General features: G+C 33.3%; 4 protein-coding genes across 7 annotated transcripts; 1 reads left to right on the top strand and 3 right to left on the bottom strand.

Moving 5' to 3' along the window:
• Window positions 1-937: 937 nt before the first annotated feature.
• LOC137826787 (transcription termination factor MTEF18, mitochondrial) lies at window positions 938-2,819 on the bottom strand. The gene has a single exon (XM_068632925.2). It carries the CDS (start codon window positions 2,817-2,819, stop codon window positions 1,077-1,079), a length of 1,743 nt encoding a protein of 580 aa, XP_068489026.1. The 3' UTR covers window positions 938-1,076.
• ATZW10 (centromere/kinetochore protein, putative (ZW10)) lies at window positions 2,747-12,405 on the top strand. 4 transcript variants are annotated; one of them, XM_068632924.2, is made up of 15 exons: window positions 2,747-2,881; window positions 4,174-4,892; window positions 5,506-5,643; window positions 5,741-5,899; window positions 6,119-6,280; window positions 6,441-6,674; window positions 6,749-6,898; window positions 9,281-9,373; window positions 9,691-9,786; window positions 10,016-10,144; window positions 10,234-10,311; window positions 10,501-10,659; window positions 10,754-10,898; window positions 11,003-11,085; window positions 11,775-12,405. In XM_068632924.2, the coding sequence occupies exons 2-15, from the start codon at window positions 4,344-4,346 to the stop codon at window positions 11,856-11,858; spliced, it is 2,259 nt and encodes a 752-aa protein (XP_068489025.1). In that variant the 5' UTR covers window positions 2,747-2,881; window positions 4,174-4,343; the 3' UTR covers window positions 11,859-12,405. The 4 variants fall into 4 exon arrangements, 2 of the variants coding, with proteins under 2 accessions (XP_068489025.1, XP_090150498.1); XM_090294372.1 differs by having other exon boundaries at window positions 5,483-5,643; XR_016515075.1 differs by having other exon boundaries at window positions 2,761-2,881; window positions 9,695-9,786.
• Window positions 12,406-13,381: 976 nt separating this feature from the next.
• Window positions 13,382-17,191, bottom strand: PDIL2-2 (PDI-like 2-2). Its single transcript, XM_068632926.2, has 9 exons — window positions 16,966-17,191; window positions 16,602-16,760; window positions 15,842-15,955; window positions 15,116-15,273; window positions 14,888-14,987; window positions 14,521-14,697; window positions 14,176-14,321; window positions 13,850-13,996; window positions 13,382-13,760 (listed from the first exon to the last, which is right to left on the bottom strand). The coding sequence occupies exons 1-9, from the start codon at window positions 17,098-17,100 to the stop codon at window positions 13,586-13,588; spliced, it is 1,311 nt and encodes a 436-aa protein (XP_068489027.1). The 5' UTR covers window positions 17,101-17,191; the 3' UTR covers window positions 13,382-13,585.
• A 2,880-nt stretch (window positions 17,192-20,071) lies between these two features.
• LOC137823632 (triacylglycerol lipase 2) lies at window positions 20,072-22,894 on the bottom strand. Its single transcript, XM_068628843.2, has 9 exons — window positions 22,646-22,894; window positions 22,451-22,546; window positions 22,229-22,369; window positions 22,032-22,142; window positions 21,803-21,946; window positions 21,662-21,702; window positions 20,946-21,025; window positions 20,763-20,858; window positions 20,072-20,577 (listed from the first exon to the last, which is right to left on the bottom strand). Exons 1-9 carry the CDS (start codon window positions 22,820-22,822, stop codon window positions 20,258-20,260), a joined length of 1,206 nt encoding a protein of 401 aa, XP_068484944.1. The 5' UTR covers window positions 22,823-22,894; the 3' UTR covers window positions 20,072-20,257.
• Between the last annotated feature and the right edge of the window lie 1,464 nt (window positions 22,895-24,358).

Raw genomic sequence — 24,358 nt, 5'->3', positions numbered from 1 at the left:
TATGTGTGTACATACATGTAGTATGTAATATTTTACAATCAGGTTTAGAAGCAAATGATGTGAAAAGGAAATTCCATAAAACAAAAAAATAACATTTTGAAAAGCCTTAGGCTTAAAGCATAACATGTTATATAAAACAATCAAATCAATTAATATAATAATAAAAAATTATAAGTGTTCAAGATCTCAACTAGAAATATAATTAAATTCTAATATATAAACCTGGTTTTATAAGACTCAGTTAAACTTAAAATTCACTTTCTCATGTGATTGAGAAATGTTTGAAGGGTCTATAGCATAAGTTGATATCAACTCATTCGAGATGTGTCATGTGATTGAGAAATATTTGAAGGGGGTCTATAGCATCGGTTGATATCAACTCATTCGAGATGTTCAGTTTTTGGTGTGAGGAGGTATTTTGAACATCCTATATTAACTAAATATATAACCAAATTATAGTATATAAGTTCGAGTAAACCTCAACTCAGACTGATTTTGAAAGGTTAAATGAAGTTTATAGTCAAATTTATAAGAATAAGTAAACTATTCATACTAAAAAAATAAAAAATTATAACATAGAACATGGCAACAAAAGTAAAAGTAGTATCTATCTCACCCAACTGAACATAACATAATAGCACATAAGCCAAGCCTTTTCAACATAATGGATGTTTTGAACGAAATCGTAGTCAAAACAGTGAATACTATTACGCAAATTTCAGCAGAAGATAACTAATACAACTTAGAGCTGTAAAAGTGTTGATTGCTTGCATGATACCATTTGATTAAAGTTACGAAACAATAAAAAGAGAGGGATGAGAACAAAATAGGACAATACAATGTGGGAAAACATGGGATGATTTAGTAGAAAATGGTGCAAGAAGTAAATTGAACAAAAAAGTGAAAAGAAGATTAAGAAAAATGGCAAGTGTATGTACATTAATGTGACGAGGTACTTCTCAAAGTGACGAAAGGGCAGAAAAAATTAATGTTTATGTACATAAGCAATTGCTTCCAAATAGCATTAAAACAAGACATCTCAGCAAAACAAAACTTGGATACATTACAAGGAGCTATTAGTTCTTATCTTTATTAGATAACCTTTTCAAACCCTTCCAGACGGCTGGACCTTGAGGATGCACATTCACAAAGTACTTTACAAAGCGTTTATCATTGGATGCAACAATGGTACTCAAGGTTAATGTAGGATTTATGGCATTCCTCTCCTTCAGCCATGCATACATTGAAAGTCTTTCAACAATTTTGTCCAAATCATGGCAAAAGTATGTCGGGAATCCCACGAGACATTCTAGTGGGTAATCTAAAACATTTCTTAAGAAATTAATCTTCCTTTTAATTACAGCTTTGTTCTGGCTTAGAATCATAGGAGCTCGTTTTATCATTTCAATCACACTATTATAGTCCAAACCAGCTTCTACCAGGCAATCAAACCTTTCTTGTAATTGATCACCTCTCCCTCGGAACATTCTTAATGCTCTTGCCATCTCTTCAGAGTTTTCGGTATATCCCAATTTCAGTAAGAAAGTTGTTTTTTCTAAATAATTCCGTGGGTCATGACTATCTACCTTTCCATCGCTCTTCTGTTGCTGCTTCGATGAAAAACTAATTAGTTTCAATGGATCATCCCTTATGATTTGGCACAAATCAGCTTTTCCAACTTTTAACTCCTGACAAACAGTTTTATGACCTTTCAAGGAACATGTACTCAAGAGATGCACGTACTTAGAGAAAATGTGAGCAATGTCATCTTTTCCCATTCCAATAGCACACAAAAAGCCAATCACTCTCAACATATTATTCGCACACTTATATGACAAGACGTTGGGATACTCCACAAAATAAGAATGAATCACATTCATCTCAACACCCACTTTGACCAATCGACCAAAAAATAAGTACACCTTCTTCCCAATACCTTCCAACAACAGTTTAGGATTTCCCCTAAACAAATTGTGGATTTGTTCCTCGGAATAACCCACTTTATTAAGAAACTGCAAGGTATCAAGCATTCTTTTCCAACTATATGTCCTTGAACAAGACAAGTAATTCACCATCCAATCACTTTCAATCCCAATTCTTTTCAGCCAATCAAGCACAACAACTAATTCACAATTGACATCACCAACCAAAAGCAAAGGACAGCAAACAACAAGCTTCACAACAGTTGATCTACTCAAACCTAAATTCCCATAACCTTCCAACTTTGACTCCAACAACCCACCAGCATACCCAAAAATTTCTTTTGCTTCTCTATAAAACCTGCCCATTCTATTCCTTGGCACCCCATAGTTACACAAAACATGGAAATTATAAAGTAACAGGTGATCATCAGCCAAGAAAATCATGCCATGGGGGAGAAACAAATGCAACTCAGAAGGGTCAATTCCCAAACTCTCGAAAAACGGTTCAAACTCGTTAATGGGGTTGTACCTGAAGAACTTCCGCAACGATCGGGGAACGTCGTCTTTGTCGTCAATCATTGACACCAATGATTCAACAAAACGAGGCGAGTTCATGCTGACGTACTCGGCGTCGGAGAAGGTGTAGCCGCGCGTGAAATGCAGGTAATCCATTAGAGCGCGTTGAAGTTCGGTCTTCAAGAGGCGAGGGACCCGTTTGAGGGAACGTGGCGAGAGAACGGAACTCGGAGGAGGAAAATCGTGAACTGGGTTTGGCTCAGAAGCACGAAAGCATCGAACTTTGAGGGAAATGAAAGATGGGGTTGGTTGTGGAGGGGGTTTTGGAGGCATGGCGCGGTGGGAAAGAAAGAAGCCATTTGAAAACAACAGGGAAATCATTTGGAAGAACTAAGTTATGAGTTAAAACAGTGAAGAAGCAAGAACAAGAACATTAAAGAATGGTATGTCACTATAATTTTAATTATTATTAATTATTATAACTAAAGATTTTGAAATGTCTACAACTGCAGTAGTCGTCCATCTATTTACATTTGTCTACAATCTTTCTTATTTTATAATCTGAGACTAAATACAAAATGTCAATTAAAACATTTCAATAATTGTTTATTAAATTAATTTTAAATAAAATAAATCCAAATTCGATTAAAATTAATTTTGAAGTGAGGTGATATATGTTTAAGTGTTTTTTTTTATCTAAAATCAAGTCGATAGTAAAAATTGTTACAAATTTTCGCAAAAATGATTTAATTTCTTCAATTAAAGTCAAATGTAGACTCATAATTAATTATTTAACATAACAGTAACCTTTTGGACAATATATTATAAGAGAGTATTTTACAAAGATTTTGAATTATTTTGTGTTAAACTATACTATTTTGATAGAAATTTAGGGAAAAGAGTGTAATTCTATAAATTTATAAAAATAAATATAATTGTTTAAAATGATAGAATTTTAAAATTCTCAAAACAATAAATTTTAAATTTTTCATACTTTTTTTCCTTTAATCTCTCTCTTCTTTATATTAAATAATATTAATATAAAAGATAAAATTTAAAATTATTAAATTTTTAAATTTTTACTAATACTTATTTTATTAAAAAATAGCTTTTAAATATATTTAAAATATAAATCTAGCACATGCAAAAAGTAATTACTCTATTTGAATTAAAATTAAATTTTATTTATCTTAAATGAATATTAAATTTTTTTAAATCAAATAAAAAATTCTCTGCCCCCAACACATGTAAAGTGTCAACATTTTCTTAAATATTTCAATCTAATTTTGAATGATACACAACCGTAGTATAAAAACAATACGAGGGATTTAAATTAATGTTCTACCAAATGCGATATTTGGGCTTATCTTGAAGTTTTGCTCCATTAACTGGGCCGGTCGCGGTTGGGTCACAACGAGTGGGCAATTGCTTCCTGCACCATATCACTACACCGAATCATAGGAAAAAAAACGAAAATATCCTTAAAAAAATGAATACATATAAAATTATTTTCATAACACAATAATTTTTTCCGGATAATTTTTTATAGAATGTATTATTTTCAATTCTGAATTTTTTTATCCAGAATGAGATTTTGATTTTTTTTCTCCGGATTTTTTATCCAAAACTCAAAAATCTCTTCGGATCTATTTTTTTTAATACATTATTTTCAATTTCGAATTTTTATTTCCGAAATAAAGGGTATTTTTGAAATTTTGAAATTATATTGGGGCAGGTTTAAAAGTGTTGGTGCAGGGAGCATTTGCCCAACGAGTGACGAAGAGCCCAAACCAAAAGTCCATCAAGTCCAAACGATCCCATCACGCCAACACCCCCACACAAACAGACACTCCAAAGCGTACGTTAGCAGTCACCGCCGTGTTCGCTGCCGTGCGATCGCCGTCGATGGAGTCTCTGTTCGACACGATCAACGTCCGCGACCTTCTCTCGGCGCAGGACCTCTCGGACCCAACCTCCCCTCTATCGGCGCCCGATCTGCACCTCCTGATCCAGCGCCTCGAGTCGCAGTCCTTCCAGATCCGCTCACAGGTTCAGTCCTACCTCGTCTCACACCGCGAAGACTTTGCACACCTCTTCTCTCTCTGCAGTGATGCCGTTTCGCAGACGCGCGAGGTATCCGACGACGTCGCCGCCATCATCCGACTCCTTTCCGATCGGCCTATCGATGCCGAGGTGCGCGAGGTTGTGTCGGAGATGAAGGCAAAGAAAGAGGAGCTAAAGGTGAAGAAGGAGCTGTTAGGTTTGGTTGGAACCGTTGTTGCGTTGAACCAGAGGTTAGAGAGTGTGAGGGAGGCGTTGAGGAGTGGAAGGTTCGAATTCGCTGCAGAAGGGTTAAAGGAGTTGAAAGTGGCGCTGAGGATTGGTGATGAGGATGATAGGGAGCCTTTGGTGTATGGCTTGTTGAGGAAGGAGTGGTCTCAGTGCTTTGAAGAGGTACTACTCTGCTTTCTCCTTGCAATTTTTTGTGGCTTGGTTTGGTACATTATGTTTATTGTTATGTGTTAATACGTCAATTTGGTGGTTTCAATGTATTTGTGTGTGCCAATTGAGTTGAAGCCTTTCAGTACTTGGAAAATGAAATTGGTTTTTGTAAGTGGTGATTTGAATTGCATTGACAATCTAGTGTGAAAACAATGGAAATCAGGGTTGGTCTAGGGGAATGTCCAATAAACAAATACCTGATTCTTGGCTTTATACATTATTTGCTCTCTATACTGCCTCCCAAATAAAGGCTAAGTACCCAGTTATATGGAAACAAGATATAGTATGACTACCATTGGTCTGGGAATTCAGTTATGAAGTTCTGAGTTATGCCACGTATATTTTACTAGGAATTTTTCAACTAAACACAATGATGGTGATATTTAATGCATTTTCCCCTGATAACAAGCTCATTTTCTTTCAAGATGATGGCTGAGTTATATTTTCATTGATATATTTCACAATACAGTCAAATTGTGTGATTTGTGCCATAGTAATGATGTTTGGTTTGTGATTTTTATTGAGTTTGTGATTGTTTTTAGAGGAATTCGATTTGGGTTTGTAGATTCAAGAGGTCCTTGTGAAATATATGGAAAAAGCTGTACGATTTGATGGGGATTTGAATCAAGTTGAGGTCAAGTATCAGTTAGAAGTTGAGAATGTGAACGGGATTCAGTTACAAACAGTTCTGGAGGCAATGGATGTAAGTTAATTCATTATAATTTTCACTCTATATTTGGGATGTTCTATTGTGTTCCGATTGTGCGATTTGTTCTTTTTCTAATTTATTTCGTTTTCAGGTTGTTGGTATTCTAGAGTATGGGCTTGCTAAAGTTGCTGATTTGATGATCAAGTATGTTATTATTCCATTTGTTAATCATGGAAGACCTCTTTCATTTCTAGAGGAATTGCATCAAGAATCAGCTGTCCTGAAGATAGTTGCATCACCAGATATTAAGGTTAGTGTGATGTGTTAGGGTCATAGAATCTCACTCTTTGCCATTCCATGCTAGAGATACCCGCCTGCACCTTTGGCAGGGGATGTTGTTGCTTTGTTTCCTGTGTTATTGGTTTATTCATGGACAACATTCACCATTTTTTAGTTGAACCTATATTGATCAAATCAGGAAGCATTGTCATTTAACTGCTAATTCTAATATCTTATTTTCATTTTGCAGTTTGAATTTTTAGATGGAGAGTTTCTCTATTCAGGGATTCTGCTATTTATCAAATTTATTTACAGAAGTGTTTGCCTTCAGAAAAGTTCTTGGATGCGATGTTTTGGAAGGTTGACATGGCCAAGGATATCAGAGCTAATAATATCTAGTTTTCTCTCAAAGGTTTGCCCTTCAGCCCTAAGCTGTTAGAAACTTGATTGACTGAAGAACATATTTTCTGATCTAGAATGATTATTTGGTGGTTAGTTGTAGTGTCTAAAAGCCAGGGAGGAAGTGCGTCTTTAATAATTTGCAGATAGTAACTCAGGATGTCTGATTTCAGGTTGTCCCAACAGATGCATCAAAACTTCCTGACTTTCAGAAGATCATCATACGTACATCTGAATTTGAGGCGGCTTTGAAAGAGCTTATGTACATTTCATCATCAGATGACAATGATAACAGGCTGAGCAATTTTGCTGAAAATGTTGAGGTTCACTTTGCATTTAAGAAAAAGACTGAGATCTTGGCTAAAGCTAGAAATCTACTTCTAGAATGTGACTTTTCAATTCCTCAAGTGAGTTTCCAGACTGGGTAAATTCTTCTTTTGCTATTTTGATCTGTAATTATTTATGAGGAATGTTGCTGCAGGAGTATACAAGGGATGGTTCTATTTGGAAGAATGATGAAACATCTGTCCAGTCATCCAGCCATGTGGTAAATTTACTTTTCTTATCAGAGAGGTGTCTAGTATCCAAAGCAGCCAAACAATTAATGGGGCTAATTCATCAGACACTGCAGGTATACCATCCATAAAAATAAAAGTATCTAATAAGGAGTCTGTGCAGCATATTTTATTTGAAATATAAACTCTGGACTTTTGTTATGTATATACTATTTCAATCACTAGACGTACACTGGTTTTCACCATCTCTATCATGACTGAGTTATTTCCTGTAGAGGTCATTCAATATCTCCCAACTTTAACATTGTTATACAGCTGATAAATTGAAGGCATAGTAAACAAAACGATAAACTCCTCCTTTCTCCCATAGTTCTAACGTGTTTTAGAATACTTAGAGAACAGGGATCTACAATTGATCCCATCCCTCTGACAAAAACCTGTGGAATAGTTAAGGGTGATGGTGGACCTTTTTCTTCACAATTGGTTCAGCAAAAATGTTCTAACCAGTTAATTTAGTGAAGGTTCATTCTGTTTTTCCAGTAGCTTGAAACTAGCGCCTCTGCTGATCATATTATTCACCTCAATAACTAATCTATTAGCCTGCAATGATGTCATATTTGAATGTAGTCGCTCTGGGGAATTCTTTAAAGCGTTAATTTTTGTGGAGGTACAGATTTGATTTTATTGGTTAAATGATACATAATCACACTGGTTGGCCTAGGATTTATACTTAATGTGTAATGCGTATATTGTATATAGTTTTTCAAAAACAGTAACTTATGATGGTTGAGTGAAGTATAAATATAAAATAAACCAATTGAATGGAGGCACTGAACAGAAAAAAAATGGAGACTGGAGATACTTATGTATGGAGTGTTGTAGAAAGGAAAGGGGAAAAATGATAACACGTCTTTCTCTGGTTAGATTAGCACATTGCTGTCTTAAGTGAGGATATTTAAATATCACAAGTTTGCTCACTATAGATGTACAAAATTTCTAAGTACAAGTTTTTTTGTTGATAATATAGTTGATGAAGGAATTAAAGGAAAAGATTAACTCAATTTGAGCTTTGAAGTCAAATATTGGAATCAAAGTGTTTTTTTGCTTGAGTAAGATTAAGATGAAATATATGTATTGCAGTTTTAGTAAGAAACAAGGAAAATAATTTGGCGGTAAAAGTTGGAGAGATGATGTCATATCACTGGTTTCTATTATAACATAATTATAGAAATAAGGAGCAGGTGCTATATATTCAGGAACATCTAGATTACACATGTATTATTAGCAACTTTCTTATTTATTCCCATATCATATCTTTATTACTAGAGGATATCAAATCTCCTCTATCTATTGTGTTGATTCAGTTTTCTCATTATAAATAAACCATCCATGTTGTTTCAGAAACACACGGTTATAGATCAATGTCTCTCTCTTTACTATAATTTAGCAGATTCTAAATTGAAGTATATGGGAGCAATATTACAAAATGGTGGGGATATCACTGAAGATGTCACACTATACTGACTACGTTCTTAAAATGGGGGGTGGGGGTTATTTGTGACTATAGAGAGGAAATGAATTGGATGTATTAATCGAAGATGTTATACCATTGGTTTGTAAGATTAAGTATGTGTGATGAAATGATGGGGAAATTACTAAAAGATGTTACATACAAGATTCAAGTTGAGTGGTTAAAATGAAGAAAGATGTGGGGTGGTTTTATTGGTGAAAATACCTATCAAGCTCAAAGGAAAGTTTGCGTCATACTGCTGACCAAATATATTGTATGAGTGTTTGACTTTAAAGGGATAACTATAAAAAGTGGGAGAAAAAATTAAAATGTTAAGAAAATACCGATCAAGCTCAAAGGGAAGTTTTGTTATACTGCTGACCAACTATAATCGGAGTGTTTGGCTTTAAAGAGATAACTACAAAAAGTGGGAGTAACAAAAATAAGAATGTTAAGATGAATGTATGATCACATAGAAAAGGACAAGAATGATTATATAAGGAGATATTGGTGTGACTTATGTCTAAAAGATGGCAGAAAAATGGTTAAAGTACACATGGAAAGAATAGATAGCGTGCATTTAGTCCTGTGAAATAGGTAGAGGGAGACCAAAAAAGACTTTGGGAAAAGTTATTAAATGCAATGGATGAATAACATTCTTGAGAATTTAGTTTTTAACCAAGCCAATTGGCATAGCGTAATCTATAAGCCAAACTCACCTAGTGAGATAAAGCTTTTGTTGATGTTGTCTGTAGCATTGAAGTTACTCTGTCTAGGCTAAAAATGATTTTATTTTTGAACATGTTGATCAAAGTGCATTGTTTTTTCCTTCTTTCATGTTACTAATACTGCAGTGATAATTGTTTGATTATTGAACTGTACTGATTCCCTTAATTTAGTTAACATTCTCTTAATTTTTTTGTTTATTTGCTTGCCAGAATTTTTATATTAGTAGTGAAGCTGATATTTGCAATTGAAAATTGTCCAGGATGTTTGCCTATCATCTACAAGAGTTGCTTTGGAATTTTATCAGACAGCTAGAGATGCTATACTTCTTTATGAAGTAGTTGTCCCTGTCAAGGTTAGTCCATTTATAGCAGTGACACTACATTTTAGTATTTCTTTCATGGAGTAAATTTATGAGTGAATCTGATTAATGAATGCCAGTTTATTGCCAACAATAACACTATTAATTCTAGAGTAATGCCCTTTGTACTAATATGTATACCTTTCTTTAGCTGAGAAAACCTATAATTGGCTTCCTGTACTTATGTGGAGAATTTATCTTCTTTATGCAGTTGCTGTCCCTGTCAAGGTTACCCACTGTATTTGGGTGTTAGTTGTTGTCTGTGTATACTTTCATCTTACAGTAATAGCTTCTGTTTTTTATTTGTGAAGCTAGAGAGGCAGCTCAGTGGCATTAATCAAGTAGCTGTTCTGTTGCATAATGACTGTCTTTATATCTCCCAGGAGATACTTGGTTTTGCATTTGAGGTAAACACCTTTAATAGCTAAAGATGAAGTAAATTCCCATTATTTAAGTAATTTATCTTTTAACAAAAAAATCAGTTTTTATTTTAACTTAAGTTTGTAGTATTTGCTTAAAACATAAGTGTAATGCCTCAGATGAAAATTTTAAGGCAAACATACCATGTAAACCTTCTCAATTTTATATGTTTTTTGTTTTTTCTTGGCTCCTCATGCATTTGGATGCTTTTCTCAGTATCGAACAGACTTTCCAAGTTCCATTAAGGAGCATGCTGTGTTTGTTGATTTGGCTCCAAGGTTTCAGCTGTTGGCAGAAGAAATACTGCAGAGACAAGTTCAGCTAGTTATTTATAATTTGAAGGAGGTACTATTGCTATTAAAATGCTTGAAGCATGTAGTGATATAATTGGCACTTGCCTTACTGACCTGGTGCTTCCCCATATTTGCCTATAGGCTATAGATGGCGCTGATGGATTTCAGAATACTCATCAGATGAAACAATTTGAGTCAGCTAAATTTAGCATAGACCAGGTAATTTCCTTGTATTCCTAATGTGTCTGTATACAATACTTTACCATTTGTTATACCTTATTTCCTTTGTTCCCCTTTTCCCTCCACTGTATCCAACACATGGGGTGGATTTGTTACCATGGTTTTCTAGTATTAGTGTATGTCTTTTTTAGTTTCACGAATGACATGAAACTGAGTGTACTTGATTAGGTTGTTTTCATTCTTGAAAAAGTACATATCATATGGGAGCCACTATTGCTGCCTTCAACCTACAGGAAAAGCATGTGTTCTGTCTTAGAATCAGTTTTCTCAAGAATTGCTAGAGATATACTTCTGTTAGACGACATAGCTGCAGAGGAGACTTTACAGGTAGAATTTATACCATAAGTCAACTAATTAATGCTTGTAGTTGCACCACTGTAATTCATTAGTGGGTCTTAAGCATTATTTAACTCATTTTCAGCTACAAAGACTTGTTCATTTAATGCTGGAAAACTTATCATCATTATTCGAGTCTTTGGCCCCTGGAGAGCAGACTTTGCAAGAGTTCCCTGCACAGTCTCCTGAAGATTTAATCCCATCCTTGCGTAAAATCTGGAAACTATCAGGTATGATGTAGAATGTTCTCAGTTATTTCCTTAAAAGACAGATTGAATTGTCATCGACTCACTATATGCTGATAGCTAATCTCCTCAACTTTCATTTGCCTCAGAATTGTTAGATATGCCTTTAAAATCCATTACAGCATCTTGGGAGAATAAAGAATTGCTCTCTTGTGGCTTTACAATAAATGAGGTATTATTTGATTTTTGATGTCTTAATTGTTGGCCTTCTTGGGGCAATATATTTTATTTCCTTCATTTCTTTTAATTATTTTTAAAAACTGATCTTGGATTATGATTTTACGTCAGTGTTTCTTCAATCAAAATGTAGAATGCTGAAAGAAGTTTTTGGTTCCAAATTAAACTTCAAACCTCGTTTTGTTTGGACGAGGCGCCTCTGAAGTTCTAATATTCATTTAATTTAAAGTGAGTCGCGATGTTGACTTACTAAAATTAAAGGACGAATACAACCTTGCTTGCTTTAAATACATTCTCATTTTTTATAAGCTTTATCCCATTTGTCACTCAGAGATCATTGTGTATATGCATTTGATGAGACTCGTTATTTTACCAATTCTTTCTTTAATTTCCTCTAGTTGAATTTTTTTTCCTCCTCTTTCCATATCAATTCCTTCTGTTTTCAAAGAGAAAAAATTGTGGATCAAATTGCTACTATAGGAAATTAGAACATGTTTGAGTGGGTTGTTTCATATGACTCACGATTATGTTTTTGTTCCAAAAAAATTTATGTTAAATGGCCTGATCTGATATCTTTTCTTTGTCTTGTTCATGTTATATGCAATTTTAGAAGTATTGTATAAGAACCGTATTTGATTGAGCTTGTAAGGTCTCTTACACGTTGATTGTTGACCTTTTTGGTAGGTGGGAGATTTCATAAAAGCTATATTTACAGATTCACCTTTAAGAAAAGCTTGTTTATGGAGGATACAAAATGCGAGTTTTTAGGATTCATCTAACTTCGTACTGAATTTATAAATCACGAAGAAAACACACCGGAGTTTGAGATTTAGAGATGATCAAACACCTCGGCAAAAGGCATGCGAGAGTTTGAGCTGCCACTCCAAATACTACGGGTAGCAGAAAGTGCATTTGAAGCAGATTTGTGCTGATAAATTCTGATGAGGAAGCTTCCCGATGAAGATTTTGTTTACATAAGTTATTTTTTACATTTTTCTTCCTTTTCCGTTTAAAGCAATGTGGGGAGGGGCTGTGCAGACTTGGGCCTGTTTCTATTGTAGAGAATCCTAATTGGTTATCAATAGGAATGACTGATATGCTTCTACTGCAAGATAGATTTAGTGAGATCGTTTTTAGATGCATATAGGTAAACGATTATCGGTCAAATGTTGGAAATAGAATTTTTTTTTCAGGTTTTGTGATTCGCATTTTTACGTCATAAATATTGTGCAATTACCTACATGGCGGTCATGCCACTACTGGATTGTATCGACCTTGGATGTAATAGAAATGATTTTATTTCATTTAAATTTAATCCGAAGCTCTATAAATTACTCGCAAGTTGAATTTGGCTTCTTTTTTTTTTGTATCAATGCTCTAATGTTGAGATTTAGGAAATCAAACGGAACCTAGGGATGGAGGTTTTAACTATGAGTATTTTCGTCAGCTTAAAAGCTACACATTTGATCAATGAGAAGACAATTATTCATTATAATTAGCCTTGGTTAAAAAGGTTAAATCCTAATCATAGAACTATGTGAAACATTAATTGTATCCGCGACTGTAGCAAGAAAGCAGGGAGAAACTGAGGAAAATTGTACTGAAATCTGAAAATGTCTGGGAGATACCTATTATATAGGCTACTGGAGAATGTAACTGTTACTGCTAAAGTGATGGATAGTTCTAATTAGTACTAACTGTATACTAACAGCTGATTTCCACATACAACTATAGACAAAGTTCCATTTAAACTCTTCATTTTTATTTTATTCATACAAACTCAACAGATTAAGAAATTTACAGCAACACGTATACATTGCTCAGTCACAACATATACACACTTGATTAATAAAACTGAACTAGATCCTCAGACACAAACTCAAGCCTTTTCAACATATGTATTTAATAGTAATTTATCTGCGTATCTTAAAAATTGTTAACCAGATTCAATACCGTGTAAGTGTCTTACATTTTTGTTTCTCTTATTATTTATGTTATATTATATTTAATTGATATTTTTTATATCACAATGACCCACCACAAACCCAAGAATTATACCTCAATGACATCACTCCATTAATAGCTAATGATTTTGATGAGAATATAAATATTGAGTCTTTAAAACAATTGTTCAAACCCCTCTTTATAATAAATATTTTCTCCTTCTAGAATATATTTCCTAAACATAGCCAATAGATTAACATAATGCATATCATCAAAGATCCTTTCTTATGAACCTTGTACCAGTTAGGTGAATGCTCGTTGATAGGGAAAATAAAAACACATCGAAAAGATCAAAGATTTTCCTAGATAAATATCAGTACCACTGAATGAGATTTCAAAATCCTCATAAGATCATCACTAGACTCACTAGTTTTTAACTCGTAACATCGAAAAACAGAACAGTGATCACAATCATCATGAGAAACATATTGCCTGTAACGTAAAAATCGGTGGTTGAAACTTTAATTTGCTATAATTTCCTTCTCACTTGATCATAGCTCATCCTTGCTTGAAGCATCTTCCCCCATTAGTTCTTCAAGAGAAAATTCATCCTCCTCAATTATTTCTCCATCTTTTCCATCCCATGGTTCTGTCTTCACAATGGTCGGAGTGCTTTGCAGGGGCAAATTCCCTTTGCCTCCACGTCCAGCATCTTTCACAAATTGTCTGTGGAAAATAGATAGCTATGTTGAAGAGCTTGTTCATCTCAGTAGTTTGTTTAGTATTTAGAATAAAGTTAGAAGGAATAAACTTACATAATTTGGTCAAGTTCAAATGCACTCTTGAGAGGAGCATAAACAGCTTTCTTAAGGTTAAGGGCTACTAAAGCTGGATAACCATATCCACCAACACCCACATGCTTCTCAAGATCCAGCTGCTTCCCTGCAGCTACCCAGACATAACTGTGCTCAAAGACACAAAAATTCAATTCAAACGATGTTAAAGAATTCGCAACAAAGATTTATTAAAAATACACATAAATAAAGTATTTGCAACACTGAGAGAATCAAATAATTTTAGATATGTAGAGATTGACGTGTAAAGTGATATTAGAGTATGGAATCTAAGCAAAATAACTTGCCTGTATGGACTTCTTTTAAACTTTTCTGCAACTGATAATAGCTGCTGAAGATATCTGTTTCTCCCCTCAGCCTTGGAATCCAAAATGTCAGGAAGGAAGGCAACAAAACAGATTGCGGCAGTACCACATTTCTCTTCCAAAACATCCTATACGGAAGGTTCTTGTTAATTATCATTTAATACATGGTTTTGTGAATAATTGAAATCATTTAATACACACACACGTTATATCAAATGTTTCACAATCTGTGCCCTTAGGGCACTCTTCCTTAGCAAGATCCATTATCATATTATCCTCTCTTCCAAACCAAAGCACAACTAAGTAGGTGGGAGAGAAAATTCTTACTGGACTGTGTAGCTCTGTCACTTCTGGAGGAACAACATTTGTTTCCAGCTGCTCTAATGCAAATGACTCAATAGCTGCGGCTGTTCTTGCACCTTCATAAGGAATAGGACTATCTTTATCAGCACCAAATACCAAGATTGTTGGGAATCCTTGGACTTTGAACCTACTCATTAGAGACTGGTAACATTTTTTTACTGTCAGAACAATATAAACTAAAGGGCATAATAAAACATTATAAAGCAAGACAGTAATAAGCGTCTTACCCTTAACAAGAATAAATAAATAAATAACGATGCAGTGACCATCTTGATCACAGGCATTGTAGTTTTGTCAAGTTCTTATAAACTATTTAGAAGTATAAGATTACCTTTTCGGCATCACAGTCAACATGGCCCAGTTTAACCTTCCCTTTCAAATTATTGGATGCTTTCTTCCACTCAGGAGCTAACTTTTTACAATGGCCACACCTTTGGGAAATAAAAGAGGATAAATGTTATTAGAGCAACACATCTGGAATGGTAATACTTTAGGTTCAGTCAGTTAATAACAGATCATATTATCCAAAATTAGATTTCAGGACATAGGCGACACTTACCAAGGTGCGAAAAACTCCACAATCCAGAGTTCTTTGCTTTTGAGGACCAACTCATCAAAGTTTCCAGAGTTTAATTCTACTGAAGAACTGGTTTCTGTCTTTTCATTTGAACCCCCTGTTGCTTTTCCATTTAACCGCTCCTTCAAAAGAGCCTTTACCTGTACATGAGATATAAAATAAGGAGGCAGTACTTTCAGTAAAGCCATACTATTTGCTGATTTTTCTTTTTAAAAAAATACTGCATATTTGAAACACGACAAAATGACTTAGCATTGTGTAACAAGTCACAAATTAATTGGTGAATTTGCTTGTGATAGTCTGCCAATTATGACTTAATTAATTATTTATCAAACACCAGTCAATAAATCATGCAAATCATGAATTAAAACAAAACTGAATGAGTTTTTTTTTATAGACCTGTACTTACAAGTTGTCAGATAACGCTCACCCAATATACATTCCAATCCTTTCTCTGCTTAGGTTTTCTACACTACAAAAGTGGTGTGTAAAATGATTTTTGCTGTTAATTTTTTAATCAGAATCTCATTTACTTTGCAGTCATTTAATTTTTAACAGAAATTCAAGAAATTATTTTGTTTGTTACAGATCTTCACTCTATACATGACACAAGCAATAACACTTCTCATACAACACCAGAAATATTACATTTAAAAACTGATGGGGGGAAAAAGGCTAAAAATAACCGACACAAGATTCCAAAATAACCTGTTGAAGTGCAAATTCAGCAATTGGTTTGACATCTCTGGCTCCTTGGTAATCAGCCGGTGGTTTTCCGGGAGCAAACACTTTTATAGTTGGAAATCCTTTGATTCCATATTCCTGTGGGGAATCCAGAAAAAAACCAAGCACACACACATGTGCGCAAATGTAAAGGTTTTTTAAGTTCCAATATAAGTTATAATAACAAATTAAGAAACAGGTAAACATGTAAATCATAACTCAAAATCTACGAGTAAACGAAATCTCATGCATAGAAGACTGATGCTATGAAGCAACAAGAAAAGGAAGAATCTCCAAGGAGATATTCTATCTTGTACAGGTACTATATTATTTGGTTGCTTTACACAAAAAGAGAGTGGTGATAGATCCAATAGCAAGGAAAAACTTTACACATACAATGGTACTGGCATGTTGATATTCTATAAAACAAACAAGCCATCTAAAATGGTTCAAATGATTAGGTCCAATTCAATTAATAACATTCGATTTTCTAAACAGACAGTTCCAAGAGCTCAAATAAGTATGCATAACAAGCCGTCCTTCGCATCATGCCTGATCCACATAAAGGCAATTCCAGTGTATATTACACGTAAAAGTCAAACATATAATAAAGCATCTTCATATTTCAGAAAGGCTGATGGCAAGAACCAAAGAACATATGTAGCATAGTCTTCATTTAACAGATTTCAATATTTCATTACGTATAAAAATGCCATCATTAATAAAGAAATGAACAATACACAACCTGAGCCAAAGACGAGTGAGCATCAGCATCAAGTGCTGCCACAGTAACCACACCCTTCAACACAGTAGCTGCCTTCTCCCATATAGGAGTCAGAGCCTTACAGTGTCCACACCATGGGGCAAAGAATTCAACAAGAACAACTCCATTTGCATTCAGAACCTGCCATGAACCTTGATTTCAGCCATCAAAACTACAGCCACATCACAACGCCACAAATATCTATCTACATGCCCAGAAGGATTTCAAGAGCAAAGATACAAAATTTAACGTTTCTACAAAATACCAATTTGGAAAAAGTGGCAAATACAGTGAGATCACGAAATGGGACACTGGGGAAAGGGTTCCAGATTTAAACATGAGTCACCTTGGACTTGAAGTTGGAGGCAGTGAGTTGAAGCACGGGCGAGGATGCTCCATAGAGTGCGTAGGAAGGGGCGAGGTTGAAGATGATTACCAAAAGAGTAAATGAAACGAAAAAGGATGTTCGAAATTCAGACATTGGTATTGTCTTTCTGTCACTCTATGCACTCTGAATCTGCGCAGGGAAGAAAGAACCCTTCTTCGTTTGTTTTGTCTGTTCCAGTACTTTCTATTGCTACGTGTGTCATCCAATTATATACTTACACGTCAGACACTCGTGTTGGCAAATCATTTTTCTTTCTTCATTTGAAACTCAAAATAAAGAATTTTATTTATGTTAACAAAAACGTTTCTTTCTTATGATAAAACTAAATTTCTTTTAGACCGAAATTCTTGCATAATTATACTATAGAATTAAATAATCTTTGAAATCAGGAAGTGTATTCAATTTGAATTTTAAGATATTTTAAATTATTTTTTATAAAACAATGTGATGGTATTGCATCAAGATTTTTAAAAATTGAAAAAAATCTTAAAGTATTTCATCAATACTATAATTTTATAAAATAACAAAAAAATTAAATATTATTAAATTAAAAATATTTAATATTCAAAGGACTATTTTGTTAATTAAATTTATATAACATGAATAAGTAATAAATTCAGTTTCATCCATGAGCTTAGCTTCGTCATTTGAGAATTTCCTTTCTTTTTTGCAATTTTGTTGAAAATAGTTTATTAACATAATATTATTGATGTAATAGGTATGAATCAAAGGATATTTAAGTAAGAAAATATATAATTTAATTAAAATAAAATTAATAACATAAATTTTTTGAGACTTAAAAAATAAAAAATAAAAATTTAATTTAATTCAAATTGAAAAAATAATAATTCAAAATATTATATATATATATATCATAACTATTTATAAATTCAATAAATTGTAATTTTTTTGGCATTGTGATAAAATCTTAATAAAATAATTTATTTATAAATTTTCCAATTAATTTATTGATGTAATATATAAGTCCCAACCTATACACTAAAATATATGTAATTTAATTAAATAAATAACTTAAGTTAACATTAAATTAACTACTCTAGCAAGAACAATGTTTAAGACAATGACTACTATAGAAAGAAGAGAAAAGAATGATCCAACCATCATCAACGTAGAACTAGCAGAGGTTAATTTTGTTATTAGTAGTTTCAATTTGAAGCACTAATCACATTTTCTATATCATGACATATTTTCAAATGACATGAGAGAATGAATGTGGAGACTAACTTTTTTTTTCATATATTACAAATATCAATTCATAATGGGCAATGCTAATAGCATAGAGATGATTACAAATACCATTGTAATTATAATGTATTTATTGAGTTACAAAACATTTGTCATACAATTTGAAGGAATAAATAACGACATTTTTTTGAATAAAATGTGATATGACAAAAAAAATATGATATTGATTATAAATATGTTGTTTTGCTACATAAAATACACATATTGTATAATATATATTCAACTCCAAACACATCATATATTCAAACACCAATATGTGTCAAGTATTCAACCAAGCGAGTCTATTTTCATAAAAAGATTGGAAGCTAATCATTGAGCACCTCACTAAAACAACTAGTAACTCTCTATCTACGGAAAAAACTAAGTCACTAATCAAATTTACCACAATAATAATCATCAAGTCATCCTATTAGGTATGAGACACAAAAGACTTCGAGCACAAATCCACATATAAAAAAATCATCTCAAACTAATATACATGTTACACAACCCCACAGATAAGAATACACATTTATTGCACAATTAGTACTCATTTATTACTGAAACTATCATAATCTATCTTGAGTATTTGAGTGTCTTTGTAAACTATCTACCAGCCAAAATGAACTAAGATCTCCGAGAAAGAATAAGCGAAAGACTAGAGTAGTCTTAGATTTTAAAAGATTCTATCAATCCTTGTAAGAACATGCAATATTCATATCACTTTTGAACTCATTCTCTGTATAAATTGTAAACTAAGGAAATGTAGAATGTTTGGTGTAATATCGATCACCTAAGAGATAATCTTGGCTTATAGTTGATATACCGATCCAAGGTCTATTATTAATCATCAGTTATGACATGTATATACAAAAGAATAATACATTATATACATTAATGTGATCTAGAGTAAGATTTTTAATCTCCCCTCCCCTATCCGCGCATTATGAACAATAATGAGATGTATCTTGAACTAGGACCAAGTGCACTTTAGAATTTGTGTTTTCTTTGATATCTTTCTTAGTAGTAGTTTTGGGTAGATTCAATTCAAGTAAGTCATTATAACACATTTTATATTCTATCTCAGGGCTGAGACAAGTACCACATCAAAGAGGTTCTTACACAAATCATTCTTTATAATCCTCTGACAATGGGATATGCTTGATTGGGATAACGAATGCACAATATGCGGCCCGTCCATCTCTAAAACAGAGCCTTCAAAAGGCCGAATAATGCATAATATGCCTAGCCTATCCATCTGTTACACAGAGAACAGCGTACATGCCTGCATCATTCTCCTCCCAAAAATAATAAGTTCAAGCTCAAACCATTATATATTTTTTTATATCAACTGTGGACAAGTCTAATGGAATCCATAAACAAAGTGAAACACCACATGGCTGGCCATGTATTTCACGAGGGAAATGAGCCATGAATCAAAACATCAGAAAACAGACTCATCAAATAAAGCTGTTTTGCTGGTATGAATGAGTATGTATGCCTTGAGCATAATTACATGACTCGTTCTTCTTGAACCTTTTTATGGTCATACGAGAAAAAGTAACAAGTTTTTAATACCAGAAAATGTGTAGTCTTAACTAAATTATGCTAGTAATAGCATATGAGAAATTCATTCTCAAAGAGTCTCCCTCTGATGACATAAAAAAAGTTTAATGATGATGAGTCAACCTCAAAGAATGTTGTAGAATCTTGATGATACGAAGCCATGGATTTGTGGTTGTAACAAGCCTATAGTCTGGTTGTATCTTGTTATTTTAACAATACCAAGAGAGAGAATCTGCACCACAAGAAATACTGTAAAATCATATTTATATGTATATATTATAAAAAACCATCCCTTTTTTATAACATACTGAATATTATAGGAATTTCCTTTAATAATATCATCTTCTGTAAAATTACATTGACATTTCTGTGCTATTCAATTCTATGATATAGAGACAAGGAATGATAAAATTCTATACGATGTATTATTCACTAAATATCACTGAAGCCTAAAGAAAGATATAAGAGGTTCATAGACATCTCGATAAGCATTTTCACCCATAACATAATCTGCATGCGCATAATCATTTCTGTACTGCACTACAAGCTTATCTGCTTGATGATCTTTAAGAATTTCTAACAGACGTTGCACATCCTTAACATCAGAAAGAGCATCAGCGCCTCCATAACTCAGGAAGAGAGGAAGGTCATTTGGAATTCTTGTCATGTCGTATTCTGGAGGACTGGGTTGTCCATAGTGTTTTATGTTCTCATCTTCATTCTGGTAATCAAACATTGAAGTGGTTCCTTCTCTGATCACTGATATTCATATATAATTAAGATTCATAACCCCTCACATGAAAGAAAAAATTATTCTAATTAACAGCTGAATCCAGTTAAATTTTCAAAATCTATGCTAATAATATATGCTTCCTTTTTATCATGAAGTATAGGGTATATTGGTGTCTGAATGATATTTAAATTAGGAAAATAGAACCACTTACTCTGAGATAGATGGATCATGTTCTTTGTTGCTGTTGACTGAGGCTCGTGATCCAAAAAAACATTTACAATGGAAGGGTTAAGGCAGCAATTTGGACCTGAAAGCATAACAGTGTTGCCAATGAAGGAAACTAAGTGTTAGTTTTGGTGGTTGAATAACAGCTGAATATGAACATGAATGCTACCTGTGAAAGAGGTCAACAAGTTGGTGCAGTCAATGCCTGTGTTATTGCACAAGTCCTTTAGCAACTTTATAACAGAGACCCTATTCAAACATGAGAAAAATAGTGATAAAAATCTTCATACGATTGGAGTCGCAAGATTAGTCATAAACTAGCTTACTTATCAATTTCATTCTCCAAAGTTACATGTATTATCAATCATGTCTTACAAAAAAATTTGGTTACCAAATTTGTTCCTCAAAAATTACAAACATTGCTGAATTAGTCCTGCAAAGATTTTGTTACTAAACTAAATCTCTAAAGATTTGATGTCACCAAATTAATCTATCAGTGATTTAAAACATCAGCATATTGATCCTTTTGAAGAATTAAAGTGGTGGAAGAAACCTCTTTAGGGTCAAATTTGGTGATCGATTAAACATTTGAAGGAATATTTAAGAGATAAAATCTTTGAAGGGCTAAAGTGGTGACACAAAGACTAATGTGAGGATGCATATAACTTTGGAGGATCAAATTCGTGCTTTCTTAGATTATAGTTAAACTTTACATTCAATGGAAAACGCAGTTTCACATCAGCATGACTTCTGGATCCAATCTTATTCTACCTACTAAGAATTTGAGAAATGTCTGCATACTTTCTTACAACATTAAAGTTTGAACAACATTGCAGCCTTTCCACAATGCAAAGAAATGAATGATATAGATAATGATTTACTTACCCTCTCATATTAAATTCAAAGACTCCAAAATTGTATAGCGACTGTAAAGAAGAAAATACAGATTTTCAGTGTTAATCTTTTGAATTTTTAGAAAGAATTTTTTCTTTTGGCAAACAATCAAAGCATTTTTATAACTAATACCTCCGCAATGAAGTTTTCAGCTGCATTTTTAGCTAGGGGTGAAGTCATCTGACCAACATAAGCAATGGGGCTAAGCAAGGCAGCTGATCTCAATATGTTCAGTAACTGGTCTTGGGAAAAAGCAGCCAATGCAACCAAAGTTCCCTACAAAGGTATTCAGCACTCTGCAGTGAGCATCACATTGAAGAAGTCAAAAACAAGAATGGGAAGTGTAGAATGTGAAATTCACCTGTGAGTGACCAACATAGTGCAGTTTTTGTCCAGTTAGATCATGCACATACTTGACTGTGACTGGAAGATCATATGCAACTAGTTCATCCCATGACCAATTCCAGTAATCCTAAAGAATAAAACTGATATAATCAATAGAACCAAACAAATTGATGACCATAGAAATACATTAACATTTTAGTAGACAAAACTAACCGAGCTATTAGGTGGTAAAGTTGTATGTTGCCGGCTATATTTGGTTCCACGTGTGTTAGCAACCCAAACATCAAACCCATTATCCGCCAAAAGAAATGCAAGAGACTGCTTTGAAGGTAGTAATAACCATGTTATGCCATCCTACAACCACAACATCACATTAATTACCAACATCAACAACAAAATCCATAACATATAGTTGCTTATGAAACTTTTAGTAACCATGAAAAGCCCATGCTGTAGAAGAACAGGTGGCCCCCTTAACTCTCCCACTCTAATTCTTGGCAAGTTAAGAATATAACCATCTTGTGTTGTCACCTAAAAGAATACATAATGAGCCAGTTAGTAGCTACTAGCTGCTCTAAATCTTGTTGATTTCTGACCAGAAACAGAAACAGATGCAAGCACAGTACATACCAAGTGTTCTTCGCAAGTATAGCCTTGTGTCTTCACCATAGATGAGCAAATACCATCCGTGGGGGATGATGACAATGTTGTAGTGGTAGTGCTAAGTGGTGAGAGTTTCCTCCCAGTTGCAAGAGTTAAACCCCAGAAGAGAATCACAAGGATTGTTGAGAGTGATGTGTTGGCCATGTTCTGTGTTCCTGGTACATTAATCTTTCCAATCCAGACATTATTTATACACGCAGAAAACAGGAAAAAATAATAGTTGTAAGGTATTCACATGAGGGGTTTTAAACCACCTTTTTGTCAACAGTGGTTTAAACAAAGCATATGTGGGGTCTACCAAGGAGCCACTGTTAAATTACAGGGATTTTTGGACTTTGTTGCCACGCTTCTTTAAGCAAGAAATGTGTGGATGGTTTTTCACTGCAGAGGTCACTCCTGACCAGACCGATGTGGTGCACACAAAATGCCAAAACATGTGCTTAGAACGAAATATTATGTAATACTTACTCATGTTTTGTACCACAAAGCAAACCACTCCGAAACATGTATTCACACTTAGGCCAAATCAAAATATTAACTTAATTAATAAGTATCCAATATTTTCCAAATTAGAAGAAAAATATTTAAAATTTAGTTGAAATATAAATGAATAAGTATATAATACTGTTATACAAACTTTCAGATGTGCAATTAGTAATAAGATAATGTGGGATGGTGAGAACTGAATAATTGTTACTCATTCCTTTCAAGTAAACATCTGAAGTTATGATGATAGATATACTACCTAATTCTCATGTTCTTTTAGATGTTTTAACTCTCTCTTTTTTATCTTAAAGCAATTGATATTTTAGAATTTCTAACAACTTAATTAATGTTTTTCTCAATACATCTTTATTATTGTTCACTACAAATAATATAGACATAAAAAATCAATTCATTAAGTAAGGAGGTTATGCTAAGCAACCAAAGTATATTAATGTCTTATTTTTATTAGCATTAAACTAACCATAGTTATCGTATGGTTTAAAAAAATTATAAAAAATTAAGAATTTAAAACTATCAAATATTTTTCAGATACTAAAAGTATTAAAAATTGTTTAATCCTAAAATAGATAAAATTAAAGGTATCTATACTGGTGGTGACGGTTAACTAAGTTAAAATATGATAAAAAAAAACATTGAATATAAGAGGAAGATCATAAACAAATTGGTTATGCGGCGAAAATACTAAAGATTCAAGCTATCGAAATTATATTTTCACTGTTTGCACTTCAAGTTGTTTGAGTTCTTTTTCTCAACTAAAACTAAATACAAAGAATAATCTAACAGAAGAGTAAGAGAAATTAAGATATATTTGAGTGTACTTAGAGTATTCCAAATGAAAGAGAAAAACTAATTTTTAAAATACTGATTTATTTAAAAAAAATTAAGTCTCTCTGAGCAATTATTTTATCATACAGATTTGTAGCTAACATAACAATTAACAATAAAACTAAAACAAAATATATAAAACAGCATCCGTGTACTTTTTTCTTCGGTTTAAGCATCTTGGGGGGTGCTTTCTTACTCTTAGTCTAAGAAATTAACAGCAAATGCATAATCTGTAATCATCTGAATCTTAAAAAGGTTGTTTATATGGGTGTACTATTTAAGCATTGAAAGAAAGGTTTTGAAGTGAAAACGTTGATCCTTGAAAATTTCCATCTGTCAAAAAATGTC

The sequence above is a fragment of the Phaseolus vulgaris genome, chromosome 8, assembly GCF_051622355.1.
Source record: "Phaseolus vulgaris cultivar YP4 chromosome 8, ASM5162235v1, whole genome shotgun sequence".
NCBI lineage: Eukaryota > Viridiplantae > Streptophyta > Magnoliopsida > Fabales > Fabaceae > Phaseolus > Phaseolus vulgaris.
This window is presented reverse-complemented; position numbering and strand designations above follow the sequence as displayed.

Excerpts from the sequence above, each read along its gene's own strand:
- PDIL2-2 (XM_068632926.2), bottom strand. The coding sequence starts at position 17,100 with ATGTCTGAATTTCGAACATCCTTTTTCGTTTCATTTACTCTTTTGGTA. Across the intron at positions 15,956-16,601 it reads CTCACTCGTCTTTGGCTCAG|GAATATGGAATCAAAGGATT; the intron begins GTTGTGTATTGT and ends GATTCCCCACAG. Across the intron at positions 13,997-14,175 it reads TTTAAAAGAAGTCCATACAG|TTATGTCTGGGTAGCTGCAG; the intron begins GCAAGTTATTTT and ends CTTTGAGCACAG.
- ATZW10 (XM_068632924.2), top strand. The coding sequence starts at position 4,344 with ATGGAGTCTCTGTTCGACACGATCAACGTCCGCGACCTTCTCTCGGCG. Across the intron at positions 6,675-6,748 it reads GTGACTTTTCAATTCCTCAA|GAGTATACAAGGGATGGTTC; the intron begins GTGAGTTTCCAG and ends ATGTTGCTGCAG. Across the intron at positions 9,787-10,015 it reads TACTTGGTTTTGCATTTGAG|TATCGAACAGACTTTCCAAG; the intron begins GTAAACACCTTT and ends TGCTTTTCTCAG.
- LOC137826787 (XM_068632925.2), bottom strand. The coding sequence starts at position 2,819 with ATGATTTCCCTGTTGTTTTCAAATGGCTTCTTTCTTTCCCACCGCGCC.
- LOC137823632 (XM_068628843.2), bottom strand. The coding sequence starts at position 22,822 with ATGGCCAACACATCACTCTCAACAATCCTTGTGATTCTCTTCTGGGGT. Across the intron at positions 22,370-22,450 it reads TACAGCATGGGCTTTTCATG|GATGGCATAACATGGTTATT; the intron begins GTTACTAAAAGT and ends TTGTGGTTGTAG. Across the intron at positions 21,026-21,661 it reads TTTGAATTTAATATGAGAGG|GGTCTCTGTTATAAAGTTGC; the intron begins GTAAGTAAATCA and ends ATGTTTGAATAG.